Source organism: Myotis myotis, unplaced genomic scaffold, assembly GCF_014108235.1.
Source record: "Myotis myotis isolate mMyoMyo1 unplaced genomic scaffold, mMyoMyo1.p scaffold_m19_p_8, whole genome shotgun sequence".
Classification (NCBI taxonomy): Eukaryota; Metazoa; Chordata; class Mammalia; order Chiroptera; family Vespertilionidae; genus Myotis; species Myotis myotis.
In genome coordinates, this window is record NW_023416390.1 from 93,201,848 (window position 1) to 93,217,651 (window position 15,804).

The 15,804-nt window shown below is 49.3% G+C and overlaps 1 protein-coding gene and 1 pseudogene across 7 annotated transcripts in view; one reads left to right on the top strand and one right to left on the bottom strand.

The window, feature by feature from the left end:
- Positions 1-2,456, bottom strand: part of IWS1 (interacts with SUPT6H, CTD assembly factor 1) — a 41,907-nt gene extending 39,451 nt beyond the window's left edge. For 3 of the 7 annotated variants that reach the window (XR_004969120.1, XM_036318575.1, XM_036318576.1), the window contains exons 1-2: positions 2,213-2,455; positions 519-637 (exon numbers count right to left, since the gene is read on the bottom strand). Coding sequence is in view for 5 of the 7 variants with exons in the window: in XM_036318575.1 (XP_036174468.1) it covers positions 519-637; positions 2,213-2,246 (153 nt within the window). In the remaining 2 variants the exon portion in view is untranslated. Of the gene's footprint in view, positions 1-518; positions 638-2,212 lie in introns of all 7 variants that reach the window. The other 4 variants (XR_004969121.1, XM_036318577.1, XM_036318573.1 and 1 more) reach the window with 3 other exon arrangements.
- On the top strand, positions 2,332-15,282 carry LOC118662101 (annotated as a pseudogene).
- The last annotated feature ends 522 nt before the right edge of the window (positions 15,283-15,804 follow it).

A 15,804-nucleotide genomic window follows, 5' to 3' on the forward strand; every position in this document is an offset into this window, starting at 1 on the left:
GATGTAATAGGCCAAATATGTTGAAATGCTATACACAAAATCCAGTACAACTCTGTATCACTAAGCAACAGCTTTTTCAATGACATGTGCTTTGTTATTTCATACATTGGAACAGCTCGAAGCCAAATTCTGATATAATTTTTGCAAGGTGATAGCCCTCAAACTTTCGATTTCAATAGGAATATCTTCAGTTTGCAAATGGTCATTGCTCCAGTAAGACATCATTTTGGGAATGGGGAAGCATAGTCAAGTATCAAAAGCCTGGCCTATTTTCTCAACCAAAAACTGCCAAGAACTGCCTAATATCTGAAATGGGACCCAATCAGAAGTTAATTCCCTGTGATTTTGTAAATAACAGACTATCCGTACTTATTGTTAAAGCAGTTCTCTATAAACTTACAATTCTGTACCCCAGGGTTTGAAGCCTAAACCTGGTGACAGGGTCTCTACAACTCCAACATAAGACAGGTCTCACAGAATGCGAGGGAAAAGCTCCCCGGACGTCGTGTCGCCAATACCTCTGAGTGACGGTCTACACTTCCCGTGTCTGATCCAGAGTGCTGCTCATTTACATCCTCCTCAACGTCTGACCCTGAGTCCCGTTCATCCTGCACTGGGGTAGCGCCACCATCATCTGCTTAAAAATAAAACAAAACCACTTCAGGTGTGAGATGGATGACATCTACAGGTGTAATGAACACGATGAGTCAAGAATAACATGCGAGGAAAGGGGACCACTGATGAGGCATAACTGATGATGCTGATGTGTAAACAAGGCAACGGTATCACACTCATAGAGACAACCACCACCCCATGGACTGTGACACACGGCAGAAAAAATGCACCCTAAAAAGAATGTGAAGCTTAAGAAACATAACTAAGGACCAAGTCAACAACCTCTAAGTAACAGTGTGCTCTGTAACTATTTCAGCTTCCTGGATCACCGAGTCTATTGTGATCACAGCACTTACTTACCACCTCCTAATGGGCTGCAGAATTTATCATGTCATGGGTTTAACGTGGCTCTCCCCTCACTTGAATGCAAGTGCCACCACAGCAGGGATGCGGGTTCCCTGGGGAGTGCTGGCACCCTGCACTGCCTGGTGCCTGGTGCCCAGCATGTGCTTAGGACGAAGAGCTCAGGAACTGCAGTGCAGAAGCAGGGGATCTCCTTAAACAAACATGTACTATGCGATCACAAAATGGTGTCAATGAGCTGCCACCTCCCTTTCACCGATGCTTTAAAAACAGAAATTAAAAGTGTATGGAGAGGAATTTAGGGCTGTTGCAGGATATGGGAAGACTTGGTTGAAAGTTTAGTAAAAATAAAAATGAATCTTTTTAAATGAAGCAGTCACCTACAGGAAAACAAAAAAGTTGAATAAGAGTGGAATCACTATCATATAAAGAGCTAATCAACCTAAGAGTAAAGAATATGTTGTCATAATAAAACCGGTAACTTGGAAATTTAACACTGAACAGTGAGGGCAGGGGGAGAAGAGGGCGCTGAGGATGCAGCCCTGTCCTCCCGCAAGAGGAGGCCGCACAAACGCCTACAAATGAAGCAACGGGAGGGCGGGACCGGGGAGATCAACACCAAAAAAAAGGACGTAAGGCTAGGGAACTGCGATTCTGCATGCCTTCGGCACCTCATCTCTATACAGGTATTACAGACAATTGCTTACCTAAGCAACAGTGTGAAACCACAAATGAGCTGAAAAACTATTTTGAAAACATTTACAGAAAAGCAGCAGTGCATGCTTAGCCAAGCGTTTGTCGTCTTAACTATTCTCCCAACTCAGAACAGGAAGGCGGTTCGGTCAGGGCCGGGAATTACTGAAGCGCTGGGACAGGGGACAGCCCACGGGACGGGCACAAAGGCCCAGCCCACGTCGCGCTTCCCCCCAGGTCCGGCGCCCCGGCCGGCACCGCGGGGAGGGCCCCGGAGAAGATGCGGGAAACGGGCCTCCCAGACACTCAGACCAGGGCCTCGGCTTCCCGGCCTGGAGCCCAGGGCTGCGGGGAAGCCCGGCCCGCCCGCCACCGGGTGCTCATGAGCCCTCCACTCGGAGCCGGCCCCGCGCCCCCGGGCCCGGCACAGCGAACCCTGACGCTGTCCACGGAAGGGGCTCCCCTCTCCCCCAAACCTTCGCGGACCCGGAAGACAGTTCTCCCTCCTCCCGCGCCCCCGCCCGGCCAGGCCCGGCCCCACCTGACTGGTCGCCGCGGTAATAATCCGGGTCCATGGCAGGCGGCCCCCGGTCGGAGTGTCCGCGCCCGCGCCGCCCCGTCACCTCCTTCCCGGCGGAGTGACCGCCCCCCGCCACCCCGATGGCGCGGTCCGGGGCGCGGAGGTTCCCGCCCGCCCGGGGGCCGGAGGGTGCGGAGAGCAGGACTCGGCCTACCCGCCCGCCAAGAGGGCCGCCGGCCGGCGGGAGGCAGCGTGCGCGCCGCCGCTCCACTTCCCAGAAGCACCTCGGGGTCGCAATGGCGTCTGCTTCCGCCCCTCAGCGGGGCTCAGCGCGCAGGCGCCGTCCCTCCGCCGGCCAATGGGAAGGCGCAGCGAGCAGGACGCGCGCCCCGACGGAAGGGGCCGCCGGAGGTGTGGGAGCTCGGGCCCCTCCGCGGTGGCTGCCCCGACCCGTGCCGGTGGGAGAGCGGCCGCGGGCTGTGCTCGCGCCGTGGCGGAGGACCTGCTGAGCTGCTCCTCGGGGAAGCGGGGCCCGCCCCGTGCAGTCACTCTTCTCGCCGTCCGCCCGCCCCGCCGCCCTCCTCGGGCGCCGAGGCCGTGGCGCAGGGCTCCCTGGTGCTGGTACGCCCAGGCCCGGGGCGCTGCGACTCGGCGCTACCTGACCTGATCAGAGGACTCCTTTCCAGGCCCCTTTCTGTCCTGTTTAATTAGCGACTTAAGCTCCATCTTGAGAAGCCGTTTGTCAGCAGGAGGAAGTACAGGCGCTCGCTTCCGGGAAGCTCCCGACTGAAGGGGGTGCCCTGCGCGGGTTACTTGCCGGTGCTCCGAGAAGCGCATGGTGGGGAGCACGGCGCCGCCCGCGCTGGGAGGCTGCTGCGGGCGCTCCGCCCTGCCGGCTGGTAAGGCGCACCCTCCGCGCCCGGCAGTGCAGAGGCCCTGGTTTACCGTGAGGAGGGCAGGCAGGCAAAGGCCTTTCCTTTTTTCTGAACCTGCTGCTCTCAGACCCCCCCTCCCCCCCAAACACACACAAACTTCCTGGTCTCTGCCTTCTGAATGATTAGCTGAGATTAGAACTTCTTGCTCCCCTGAAACTAGCTAGACAGAGAGAGACATTTCTGATCACCTGGCTGAAAGTATTGCAACACAGTCCCAACCACAAACCACCCCCCTTCCTCCCGTGGCAGCCTAAGGAAAGCCACCCTGCCCAGATGCTCTGATCTGCCTATCTGGTGTTAACTAGGAAACATTCAAACCGGTGAAGAATTTTTGTGATTTTATTTGAGCCAAACTGTCGAAAACGGATTGAGAAAATGCAAGCATGGCAGCTTTGCACCTTGTTTATACATTACTAGAACCCTGGTGCACGTGGGGTCCCTCGGCCTGGCCTGCACCCTCTTGCAATCTGGAACCCCTCAGGGATGTTGGACTGCCAGCTCCCGCCCAATCCTCACAGACCAGGCCAAGGGACCCCACTGGTACACGAATCCACGCACTGGGCCTCTAGTATGCATATAAGATCTTTGGTTAATGTCTTCCTGCCCTACCCACTCCCTCTTCCCTCTGAGATCAGTCTGCTCCATGTTTCCATGCCTGTGCATTGAGCATCTGCCACCTGGTGGTCAGTGCATGTCGTAGCTACAGGTCAAACGGTCACTTAGGCTTTTATATATATAGATAATCAAAAGAGTAAGTGGGTTACATGAAATCGATTGGTGAAAAATGGGGGGGGGGGCAGGCAAAGCAGGGGAACCTCTGGGATTGGATAAAAAATGATAGACATACTTCCTTTACACAGGTGGGTGCAGGATAGTTAACAGCAATGAACTCACTAACCATGAGGGGGTTTGTGGTCTCCGCAGAGCGGTGCCTGAGCTTTGAGGGGTCCGGGAAAAGGAAAATCACGTTGACATTCCAGCTATTAGTATATATTATGGTAGATGCAAAAGGACAATAGACAGGCTCAGTTAAGGTAAAGATCAACCTTGTTGGCCTGACTGGTTTGGCTCAGTGGATGGAGCGTCAGCCTGCGGACTTAAGGGTCCTGGGTTCGATTCCAGTCAAGGGCATGTACCTTGGTTGCAGGCACATCCCCGGTAGGGGGTATGCAGGAGGCAGCTGATGGATGCTTCTCTCTCATCGATGTTCCTAACTCTCTTTCCCTCTCCCTTCCTCTCTGTAAAAAATCAATAAAATATATATTTTTTTTAAAAAAAGATCAACCTTGTCAGGGAAGATACCGGCCTAGGACATGACTACCCGCCATAAACTGCTTTTTAGTTTTAAAAGTTTTCATTTCAGACCATCCTTTGTTGTTACTTTAGGTCTCTGAGTTTGCAAGGCTGCCAGGCAGGCCTCCCCTGAGGTTGTCAGGTTAGCATGTGGCCCCTTTTCATCCACACTCCCTATTGCAATGCCCTGAATAGAATCCATATTCTTACTTGTTTATTTTTGTCTTAGACAAGGAGGAGAATTTTCTTGTCTTTTGGTTGGAGGAGGGTCAGTGGAGGTATAAGCAAAGATTCCTCAGGAGGTGCAGACTTGCAGAAATAGGGCCTTTTGTTAGTTGGCAAAGTTAGTTACATCTTGGACTGAATTTCTAGGCATGCCTAGCCTGCTGTAAGGCCTCATTTGGTGCCCTGGGAGGTCCACCTCCTACCTTGGAGTTGAGAGATGGAGATTCTTTGATGCCAGCTCTGTGGCAAATTCCCAGAGTGCTCTGAGTCAAGCCACATCTCAGCTGTGATCATCCTTGAACCCGTTAGCCCATTTGCATGCTGGCAGAACAAAGTTCTAGGCGTCAGAAAAGGGCATGGGAAGGGAAGGAAGAAAGAGGTGTGGTTTCTTTCTGGAAATACTAACCCTATCTAATAATAGACAAACATGGTAATTAACCATACCTCTGCTACGCTTCCCATTGGCTAATCAGGGTGATATGCAAATTAACTGCCAACCAAGATGGCGGCCAGCAGCCACGCAGCTGAAGTGAACATGAGACTTGCTCCAGTGGTGGAGGAAGCCAAGGTTCCCCACCTGCCGCAGCCAGGCTCTGAGCTCCAGTCTGAGCAACAATGTTGCAATTATAGAAGCTAAACAAACCCAGATACCTGCTTTCAGCCAGCTGGCCTCAGAGCTAGAGCCGCAACAAAATTTCAATTACAGAAGGTAAATAAATCCCAGAATTAAAAAAAAAAAAAAAAAAAAAAAAAAGGAGAGACTGGGAGCTTCAGTTGCAGGCTTGGCCCGCCTGCAAACAGCCCTCAGCCCCTCATCCAGGCTGGCCAGGCACCCCAATGGGGACCCCCACCCTGAAGGGGGTGCAGGCAGCCTGAAAACAACGCTCAGCCCCTCATCCAGGCTGGCCATGCACCCCAGTGGGGACCCCCACCCTGAAGGGGGTGCAGGCAGCCTGAAAACAACGCTCAGCCCCTCATCCAGACTGGCCAGGCACCCCAGTGGGGACGCCCACCCTAAAGGGGGTGTGGCCAGCCTGAAAACAGCCTTCAGTCCCTCATCCAGGCTGGCCAGGCACCCCAGTGGGGACCCCCACCCTAAAAGGGGTGCGAGCAGCCTGAAAACAGCCATCAGCCCCTCACCCAGGCTGGCCAGGCACCCAAGCGGGACCCCCACCCTGATCCAGGACACCATTCAGGGCAAACCAGCCAGCCCCCACCCATGCACCAGGCCTCTATCCTATATAGTAAAAGGGTAATATGAAAACTGACCCTAACAGCAGAAAGACTGGGAATGACTGGTCACTATGACACACACTGACCACCAGGGGGCAGACGCTCAATGCAGGAGCTGCCCTCTGGTGGTCAGTGTGCTTCCACATGGGGGAGCTCTGCTCAGCCACAAGCCAGGCTGATGGCTGCAGTACAGCGGTGGTGGTGGGAGCCTCTCCTGCCTCCTCAGCAGCACTAAGGATGTCCAACTGCAGCTTAGGTCTGCTCCCTGCTGGCAAGTGGACATCCCCGAGGGCTGCCAGGCTGCCAGAGGGATGTCTGATTGCCATCTTAGGCCCAATCCCCCGGGGAGCAGGCCTCAGCCAGCAGGTGGTCATCCCCCGAGGGGTCCCAGACTGAGAGAGGGCACAGGCTGGGCTGAGGGAACCCTCCCCCCCAAGTGCACAAATTTTTGTGCACCAGGCCTCTAGTCTACACTAATAAAAGAGAAACATGCAAATTGGTGTCACTCTGCTATGCCCACCAGCCAATCAGAGCAACTATGCAAATTAGCCCAACAAAGATGGCAGTTAATTTGCATATGCAGGCACAGAGTGAAGACTGAAGGCTCTGGCTGGAGTGAAGGCTGAAAACTGAAGACTGAAGAGGCTTGGCTTCTCTGCTGCGGCCGGACCAAAGGCCTGGGTCCTAGGTGCCAGAGGAAAACCAGTGCCAGCAGCCAGGGGAAGGAAGGCCTATTGTGCAAATCTTCGTGCAACGGGCCTCTAGTTTATATATATATAAAAGCCCAGTGACCGTTATGGTGGAATGACTGGATGACTAGAATTACGGGTTACTATTACGCGCACTGACCGTCACGGGCTAGATGCTCAATGCAGGAGCTTCCCCCTGGTGATCAGTGCACTCCCACAGTGGGAGTGCTGCTCAGCCAGAAGCCAGGCTCATGGCTGGTGAGTGCAGCGGCAGTGGCAGGAGCCTCTCCTGCCTCCACAGCAGCACTAAGGAGCAGCGAGCCAAGTGGTAAGGAGGGAGCAGATGGGTGGTTAGGAGCGAGGGGTCAGACATCCCTTGAGGGATCCCAGATTGCAAGAGGGCGCAGGCCAGGCTGAGGGGCCCACCCACCCCCACACAAATTTTGTGCATAGGGCCTCTAGTTTTCTTATAAGAGAATTCATGGGTATAACTTGCCCTGTGTAGTGGGCAAGTTATACCCATGTGCAACTTTAAAATCCAAGCCTTCCCCTTTAGCTGTGGGAATGACATCTTCTCAGACTGTTGTGAGAATCAGCAGAGCAGGGAATTAACAAGACCTAGAACCAAACATATAAAATACAAATATTTATTTCTCTCCATTTGATGGAAAAGACCCTAGGATCTGAGCTCTCTTCTAAGGAGAGTGAGATTGTACTGTGTAAATAAGGCAAGGTGAATAGGACAGAACTCCAGGAAGAGGTTTAATGAAAGGTAATTCAGGGCAAATCGTGCTAATAAGGATCTTGGATTTCACCAGAGGTACAAGAACAATGGCCATGCAAGAGATTGGAATAAACATTGCCATTACAAGAGAATAATTAGTGAATTTTATTAATAAAGATTCTAACTGCCTTGTGGTGTGGAGAGTGGAGATAAAGCAGGATAGAAAGAAGCTGGGGAAAGTTCCTGACAAGTGGAATGAGGAAGTAGGAATGGGCCTCACTGGCTGATAAGATGCTGGTCCTCTCCCAGCACCCCACCTCCACACACGATGCCGTTTATGACTGGCAGTTCCTGTTTATGACAGCAAGAGCTAGCCAAAACCAGATCAATCCAAAATGGAGGAAAATTGACCCCACACATAGAAGGAGAACTGGGGAAGGTGAATGCAATGACACTTCAGAATAGACCATATTCGAACAAGATCACCTCCCAACCAGAAGGCAGAGATAGAATTGGGCACCACAAAGTTTGAGAACAGCCCATCCCTGAAAACACATAAAATCCCAAGGACTGACTGGCTGCAGCACGCAGCTCACGGGTGAGTTCACCTGTGTCCACTGGGATGAATTTTTGCTTCTTTCACAGCGGCACCCCCACCAGGGGAGCAGTGGGTGGCAGCAGTTTGTCCTGGGCTTACTCCCTAATCCTGTCCCAAGGAGCCCTCATTCTGGCCTCTTTCTCTCAAACTAAATAAAATTGCGTTTGCTTTTGTACAGACTTGCTTTTGAATACTTTCCTGTGCGAAGCCAGGAACCTGCAGGTCACAGAGCACTGAGGGGCCCCGTTTCAGGTCCGCCTCCAGTGACAGAGAAGCACACTGACACAAGCAACGTGCTGACCCAAAAAGCTGCAAAGAAGTTTTTGTACAAAAGAAGTCAACAACTTGTTAGTGAAGCAGGACACACCTTTGAAATAAACAGTCTTAGTGAAAGCAATGTGCTTGTCAATGCAAACACAGCTCCAGGGGAGTCCCCAGAGCCCCTTTACCAGCTGGCTGTCCCTCGGGGCCTGATTGAGAAACGCTAGAGCAGCACAGACATGCCTTCCTTCGTCTTGGCTGCCTTGAATTTTGAGGACTGCCATCTTGCCAATCCCATGGCTCTCTCCCACCCCAGCACAGGTGGTCCATGCTGGTGGGGGCGGAGGGGAAGAGGCACCCACAAGGGAGGTTGCTTTTCCCACCAAGGATACGAAAACCAGAAAGGAGGAAGAAGAGATGAACTTTCAGCAGTCCAGTACGCTCTTTCCCTTGACTGATGATAACCGGAGTGACGGTCCCTAAGTGAATGCAAGACTTATTTGGTCAGCCTTTTGCGACACTGTAACGTGCTGAACATGTTGGGGAGCGTGAGGTCACACAATGTAGGAAACAGCTGGGCACTGGTATAGATGCAGACCAGGGGCTGAGAGCCCTGGGTTCCGGGCTCCGTGTGCTTGGAGGGCTGGAACAGCAGCCAGCCTTCTAGGAGTCTCAGTTTCTCCCTGCGTCAAATGAGGGAGTTGAATCGGAAAATTTCAAGGCCTGAATTTCCTTCTTGTGCTTAAGCCACTAGGGGGCCCTGCCAGTGAGAAAACAAACCAAAACAAGTACACGGAAGCCTGCTCCCCTGGCAGCCTACCTCTGGCGTCCCAGCCTCACAGCTCATTAGGACAGTTGCCAGATTTGTTTTTAATACAACTGGGACTCACCTGAAAGCCCATTAACCCCTAGAGTGCCGGGAGCGCGATCACGCTCCTCCTGCAGTGTCACTATTAGCTGCTAGCAGTTCACTCTTTATTGGCAGATGGCACCTAAGTGCAGATTACTTATGATGCCAAATGTTTGTAGTTCTAAAATTGACCACTGGCATTTATCTGCCTAATTTTTTACAGGTACTATGATTTTATGAAGTTTACTCAGATTTTGTAGCCCTAAAGCTTCGAAATGGCGCCCAGTTCTAAGTCTGCTTTTATTAGTGATGATGATATTGCTAAATATGTCAATTCTTGCTGTGAAGATGACAATTTTGTGGAAGATATTGGAGAAGGGTGTCCCTCTATTTTAACATTATATGTTTTGTTCAATTTTTTTTTTCTACTAGTATTTTATAATACAACTAGGGGCCCGGTGCATGAAATTCGTGCACTGGAGGGGGGGGTGTCCCTCAGCCCAGCCTTCCCCCTCTCACATACTGGGAGCCCTCAGGGGATGTCCTAGTGATGGCTTAGGCCCGCTCCCTGCTCCCCTTGGGGAGCGGGCCTAAGCCGAAATCTGGCCTCCCGTTGTGGGGGGTGACCGGGCTGTTCCAGACTAGAGTTGATTCTAGTCTTTTTTTCCCCTTAAATATATTTTTATTGATTTCAGAGAGGAAGGAAGAGGGAGAGAGAGATAGAAACATCTATGATGAGAGAGGATCATTGATCAGCTGCCTCCTGCATGCCCTCTTACTGGGGATCGAGTCTGCAACCCATGCATGTGCCCTTGACTGGAATCCATCCAGGGATCCTTCAGTCCGCAGGCTGATGCTCTATCCACTGAGCCAACCAGGCTAGTGCGATTCTGGTCTTTTTATCCACAAATGCCAGTAACTTAGAGATATGGCAGTTGGTCAATAAAACTGATTACTTTGCAAGTGTAAGCTTGAAAATTCAGGTCTCCAACCTATTCTGAAAGAGATATATTTAGTTGTTTTTCTCTACTAAGGATGTTCACAGGATAGTTATACATGATTCCTTTACATTTTAGGTTTGTCTATGGAACGAAATTCTTGTTTTCCTATTAAACTATCAGTCTGTTTTATTACAACAGAAAAATGTATACTCATTCAGTAGTTTCTAAGTTCACTTTCCCTCCTGTTTACCAAAACAATACTTCTGCACCCTTCCCTCATTTCACAGTGAACCTGCCCGGGGGTTTACTGTTTGAAATCTCTGTCCAGTGGGTGAGGAGAGGCAAACCCTCCAGACAGGGGTCACCAGCACAAACATGAGATGTGGGGCTGACTTGGAAGGATTTTGAGCAATCTGGATATAGCACTGTAGACCAGCCGTGGGCAAACTACGGCCCGCGGGCCGGATCCGGCCCGTTTGAAATGAATAAAACTAAAAAAAAAAAAAAAAGACCGTACCCTTTTATGTAATGATGTTTACTTTGAATTTATATTAGTTCACACAAACACTCCATCCATGCTTTTGTTCCGGCCCTCCGGTCCAGTTTAAGAACCCTCTGTGCCCTTGAATCAAAAAGTTTGCCCACCCCTGCTGTAGACCAATCTAGATTTGTTCCTGATAGCCCACCATTCTCTGAACATTGGCAGGTGGATTTGTGAGGCGTGGAAAGCAGCAATGAAGAGGTAGGAAATCATACTGCTAAACAGGACCCTGTTTTGGGTAGTATAATCTGGGCCAGACAACTCGGCCCTTGCTCCAATGCATGATAACTCATAACTCAGACTAGGACCTGGCACGCGGTAGGTGTGTTAACCTAAAACTTAAAACACCTTTCAAAGTGAGAGGCAAAAAGTATTTATTTGAGTTCAAAGAATAGCTATTTGGGACATACTGGTTCAGACAGAAGCTCAAATAATGTTTCCAGTAGGAGAAAAAGGCAGTGGGTATTTATGAGAAAGGGAAGGGGGGCAATTACACCCATAGAAGAAAGGCGTTTCAGTGCAGATAAGCTAACATAGTAATGCTAGTTCTACATTTCCAGTGCAATAGTCGTTAGTCCTGTAGTCATAATCACTGATTTCTTGTTATCTCTGCAAACAGCTGTTTTGGAAACAAGGTCGCTGAGGCCCAGGCCGAAGGTTATTGGCCTGTTTTAATATTCTAAGGTTTGAGGCATAAGACATGCGAAGCAGTTCCTCTGCAAAGTCAGCTCCTGCTCAGTTTTAAAGTGGCTCCATTCCTATTATTGTTTACAGGTGCTCAGCTTTCGCCTCTGTAAAATGGAGATCAGAGTGTATGCCTCATAGGTGTGTTGTGAGGGTAAGCAGGAGCTATGCCTAACATGTAGAAGGCTCTTATTATACAAATAAAGTCAGACCTCAGAACTAATTCAGCTCTGTCTTATATGAGCACTTTGGTCTCAGCCTGGGATGGTGATGAAATACGGACAGTGGAAACCATGCAGCCCTAGCCTAAATAGTTTTAAAAGGTCTCTGAACTATCATGAATGCTTTAAAATGCTTTGGATTGGAATATGTTTTGTTATAATTTTTTATTGTTGAAAGTATTGCATATGTCCCCATTTCTCCCCCATTGACCCCCTTGAGCCCACCCCACCTCCCGCCCCAGGCCCTCACCGCCCCATTGTCTGTGTCCATGGGCCATGCTTATATGCATACAAGGTCTTTGGTTGATTACCTCCTACCCACCCACCCTCTCCTGCCTTCCTGCTGAGATTCCACACTCTGTTCCATGTTTCCATGTCTCTGGGTCCACTTTGTTCATCAGTTTATTTTGTTACTTAGATTCTACATAAGAGTGAGATTATGTGATAACTTGTCTTCCTCTGACTGACTTATTTCACTTAGCATGATACTCTCCAGGTCCCTCCATGCTGTCTTAAAGGGTAAGAGAGCCTTCTTTTTACTGCTGCACAGTATTCCATGGTGTAAATGTCCCACAGCTTTTTTTATCCACTCATCTGCTGGTGGGCACTTGGGCTGTTTCCAGATCTTAGCTATTTATTGTAAATTGTGCTGCTATGAACATAAGGGTGCATACATTCTTTCTGATTGGTATTTCGGGTTTCTTAGGATATATTCCTAGAAGTGGGATCACTGGGTCAAATGGGAGTTCCATTTTTAATTTTTTGAGGAAACTCCATACTGTTTTCCATAATGGCTGCACCAGTCTGCATTCCCACCAGCAGTGTACTAGGGGCCCGGTGCATGAAATTCATGCACTGGGGGGGGGGGTGTCCCTCAGCCTAGCCTGCCCCCTCTCACATACTGGGAGCCCTCAGGGGATGTCCTAGTGATGGCTTAGGCCCACTCCCTGCTCCCCTTGGGGAGCGGGCCTAAGCCGCAGTCTGGCCTCCCTTTGTGGGAGGTGACCGGGCTGATCAGGGGAAGGCACCAGCCCCATCACCCCGCTGCTGCAGCCACTGCCAGTCACTGCAGCCAGCAAGGTTTTTTCATCAACACGGACTCCAGTCCCTTCACCATGAAAACATGACAACTTTCTTTAGGCATTTTCAAGATGTGTCTTTCATATAATAATAATTTCTTTATTATTTTTTTTATCCTCACCTGAGGATATGTTTCCATTGATTTTTAGAGACTGTGGAAGAGAAAGGGAAAGACAGAGAGAAACATCAAAGTGAGAGGAACACTTTGGTTGCCTCCTGCATGAGCCCTGACCTGGGTCCTGGCCAGGGAGGAGCCTGCAACCTAGGTACATGCCCTTGGTCAGAATTGAATGCAGACCCTGCCATCGGCAGGCCAAGGCATTATCCACTGAGCCAAACGGGCTAGGGCAGGACATGACATTTCTTAGCCCTCCAGCAGCGGACCGTCGTTTTTTTTCACCAGGAGTGTGGTGAAAAACCCTAGATCACCTTTTTGGATTCTTATTACCCAAGTTACTAAGAATATTACCAGTGGCATACAGGTAGCTTAGCCAATGAGCGGTCAGAAAAGCTGTTTCCTCTGTAGTTCACACCAATCACCGGCTTTGACCCCCGGCTTTGACGCCTCTGGCCCAGGCTTCAGGCCTAGGCAGGGGACTCCCATCTCCCCCTGATCACCAGCTCCACCCTCACCCAGGCCTGACACCTCGGCCAGAGGGGTGACCCCCATCACCCTCCCATCGCCAGATCGGCCCCTTGCCCAGGCCTGATGCCTCTGCCAGAGGTGTCAGGCCTGGGCAGGGGACCCCCATCTCCCCCTGATCACCGGCTTCTGGGCGGCTTCTGGGGTCACACACGGGGGGCCTGGATGGCGGCTCTCGCGCTGGTGGCTGCGCTGTCCCGCCCTGCCTGCAGTATGCAAATTAGCCGCCATCTTTGTTGGCGGTTAAGTTGCATATTGTGCTGATTAGCCAATGGGAGGTGTAGCAAAGTTACAGTCAATTACCATGTTTGTCTATTATTAGATAGGATCAGCAAACAATATATGTCAAAGATGAAAACAAATGTAGTAAAGGTTTCCTTAAGTTTTTGAATATGTAACTTCATTTACTTGCGATTCATAATTTTTTTCCTAAACTGCTGTAAAATCAGCAAAAATGCCTTGGCAATTTTTACCATAGTTCCTAGGATATTGGTTGGCATCAAAGGGTTAATAATGGACAATGAATAATGTGCCACGGCACACTATGCAGCTATTAATACAATTGAAGTGGATCTTCAGCTCTCACGTGGAAGATGTGCAGAATTTATTAAGTGACAAAAGTCATAGCCTGCTATAAATGGCATAACTTTATGTGAACCCCCAAAAGAGTGAAGAAGAAACACACAAAAAAACAACCCAAGAATTCTTTGATAGTATGGAGGGAAAACGACTTCACAGCAAAGATTGAAAAGCCATGGAAGCCTGACAAATTTGACTACATAAAAACAAACACTTGAAAAAAAGCATGCATGGTAAAGACAACACAGCTTAGCAACACCAAAAGATAAATGAACAGGAAATTTTAAAAAATGTTCTCCGCTCCTATCATAGACCAAGGGCTGATCTCTCCCTAATTAATATAGGGCCCCTAGAAATCAGTACGAAGCGTAATGGAAAAATGGGCAAAGGATATGACAATTCACAGAAAAGAAACTATTAATGGATCTAAGATCCATGAAAAGATAGTCACCCTAAAATAAATGAGATAAAAGCAAATTAAAATCATATCGATACTGTTTTTCACTTCTCAGATTGCAAAAGCCTGGTGACATTCCATTGATGAAGGACATGGAGAAGAGACCCCAGAGGAGCTGGTGGGAGTATCCTGGTGCAGCCGTCTACAGAAAGCAATTTGGAAATATTTATAAAAGTTACCAATGGGAGTTCCTGGAGGGAGGAAGACAGGTGGCGGAATGGTGTCTCCTTCTCTTTGCCCTGCAGCCCACCCCTGGCCCCCAGCCAGCCTCTGGTGAGAAGCCCTGAGCACCGCCCCTATCACCTCCCCACGGCTTTGCCATGGCCACCAGCACATAGAGCTGCACATGTTAGAAATCTTTTCAAAAATGAATTTGGTTTTGGGTTGATGAAACTGGATGTAAAACTAAATTATACAGTGACATGGAATTCTCAATACCTGGTTCATCTAATAAAGACACTGGTAAAGGAGACCTAACATAAATGGTGTGAATGTGGCCTCCTTTCACAGGGAATGGAACACTGACGACACTGGGAACAGAAATCTCAATTGAAGACTAATTTGCCACAGTTTGAAACTGACATTTAATACCACCTCTTCACCAAGCCCGGGAAAGAAAAGTGGTAAAATCAAGTCTTCTCCCAAGAGGGAGTGTATAAACCTTGGATGTGATGTTGACTTTGATTGTGCTGGGCCTGCGATCCGTGGTTCATCTGTGTTTGGTTGTGAGGGCTGGCTTGCTGGGTACCAGATGACCCTTGGCAGTGCCAGATCAACGCTGACAGGGACTCGCTTTGCGGTGGGCTTCAGGACTGGGGACTCCCAGCCGCACACTGATGTCAATGACGGGAGAATTTGGAGGCTCAATTTATCAGAAAGTATATGAAGATCTTGACACTTCAGTAAACCTTGCCTGGACTTCAGGTACCAGCTGCGCTTGCTTTGGCATTGCAGTGAAATATCAGTTGGATCCCACTGCTTCCATTTCTGCAAAAGTCAACAATGCTAGTTTAATTGGAGTGGGCTACACTCAGACCTGAGGCCTGGTGTGAGGCTGATACTGCCTGCTCTGGTAGGTGGGAAGAGCATGAGTGTGGAGGCCACTAACTTAGGCTTGCCCTGGAGTTGGAGACTTAATCCAGCTGAAAGAAACCTCTGGGAATGAATATCAGAAGCTTTGGCCTTAATGTATTTCCAGTGTGACCAGCAGCCCTCCCTCTCCCCACACCAAGAAGGTGATCAAAGCAAAGGATGATCTAAATAAGAGCTGTATTTTAAATATTTAGACAGTTACTTGTTCTCTGGTTTCTAGTTGGTTATGGATCCAGTTACCAATGCACTGTCCTGCAGCCACTTACACATCACTTAAGGTACTTAACTGTTGAATACACTACCCACCAATAGACCTTTATGAAAACTGAAAAAAATTACAAATGTATATGCCTTTTGGCCTACAATTTCACTTCAGAATATATATTCTACAAATATACTTCACCATGTACAAATGATGTATCTATAAAATTATTAAATACAGCACTATTTCCAAAACATTGGAAATAACCCAAGTGTCCAAACAAGAATGATCACAAAATTATGATACATCTGTACAATGCAATGTTATGTAGCTATAACAAAAAATGAGGAAACTCTTTTATGGAC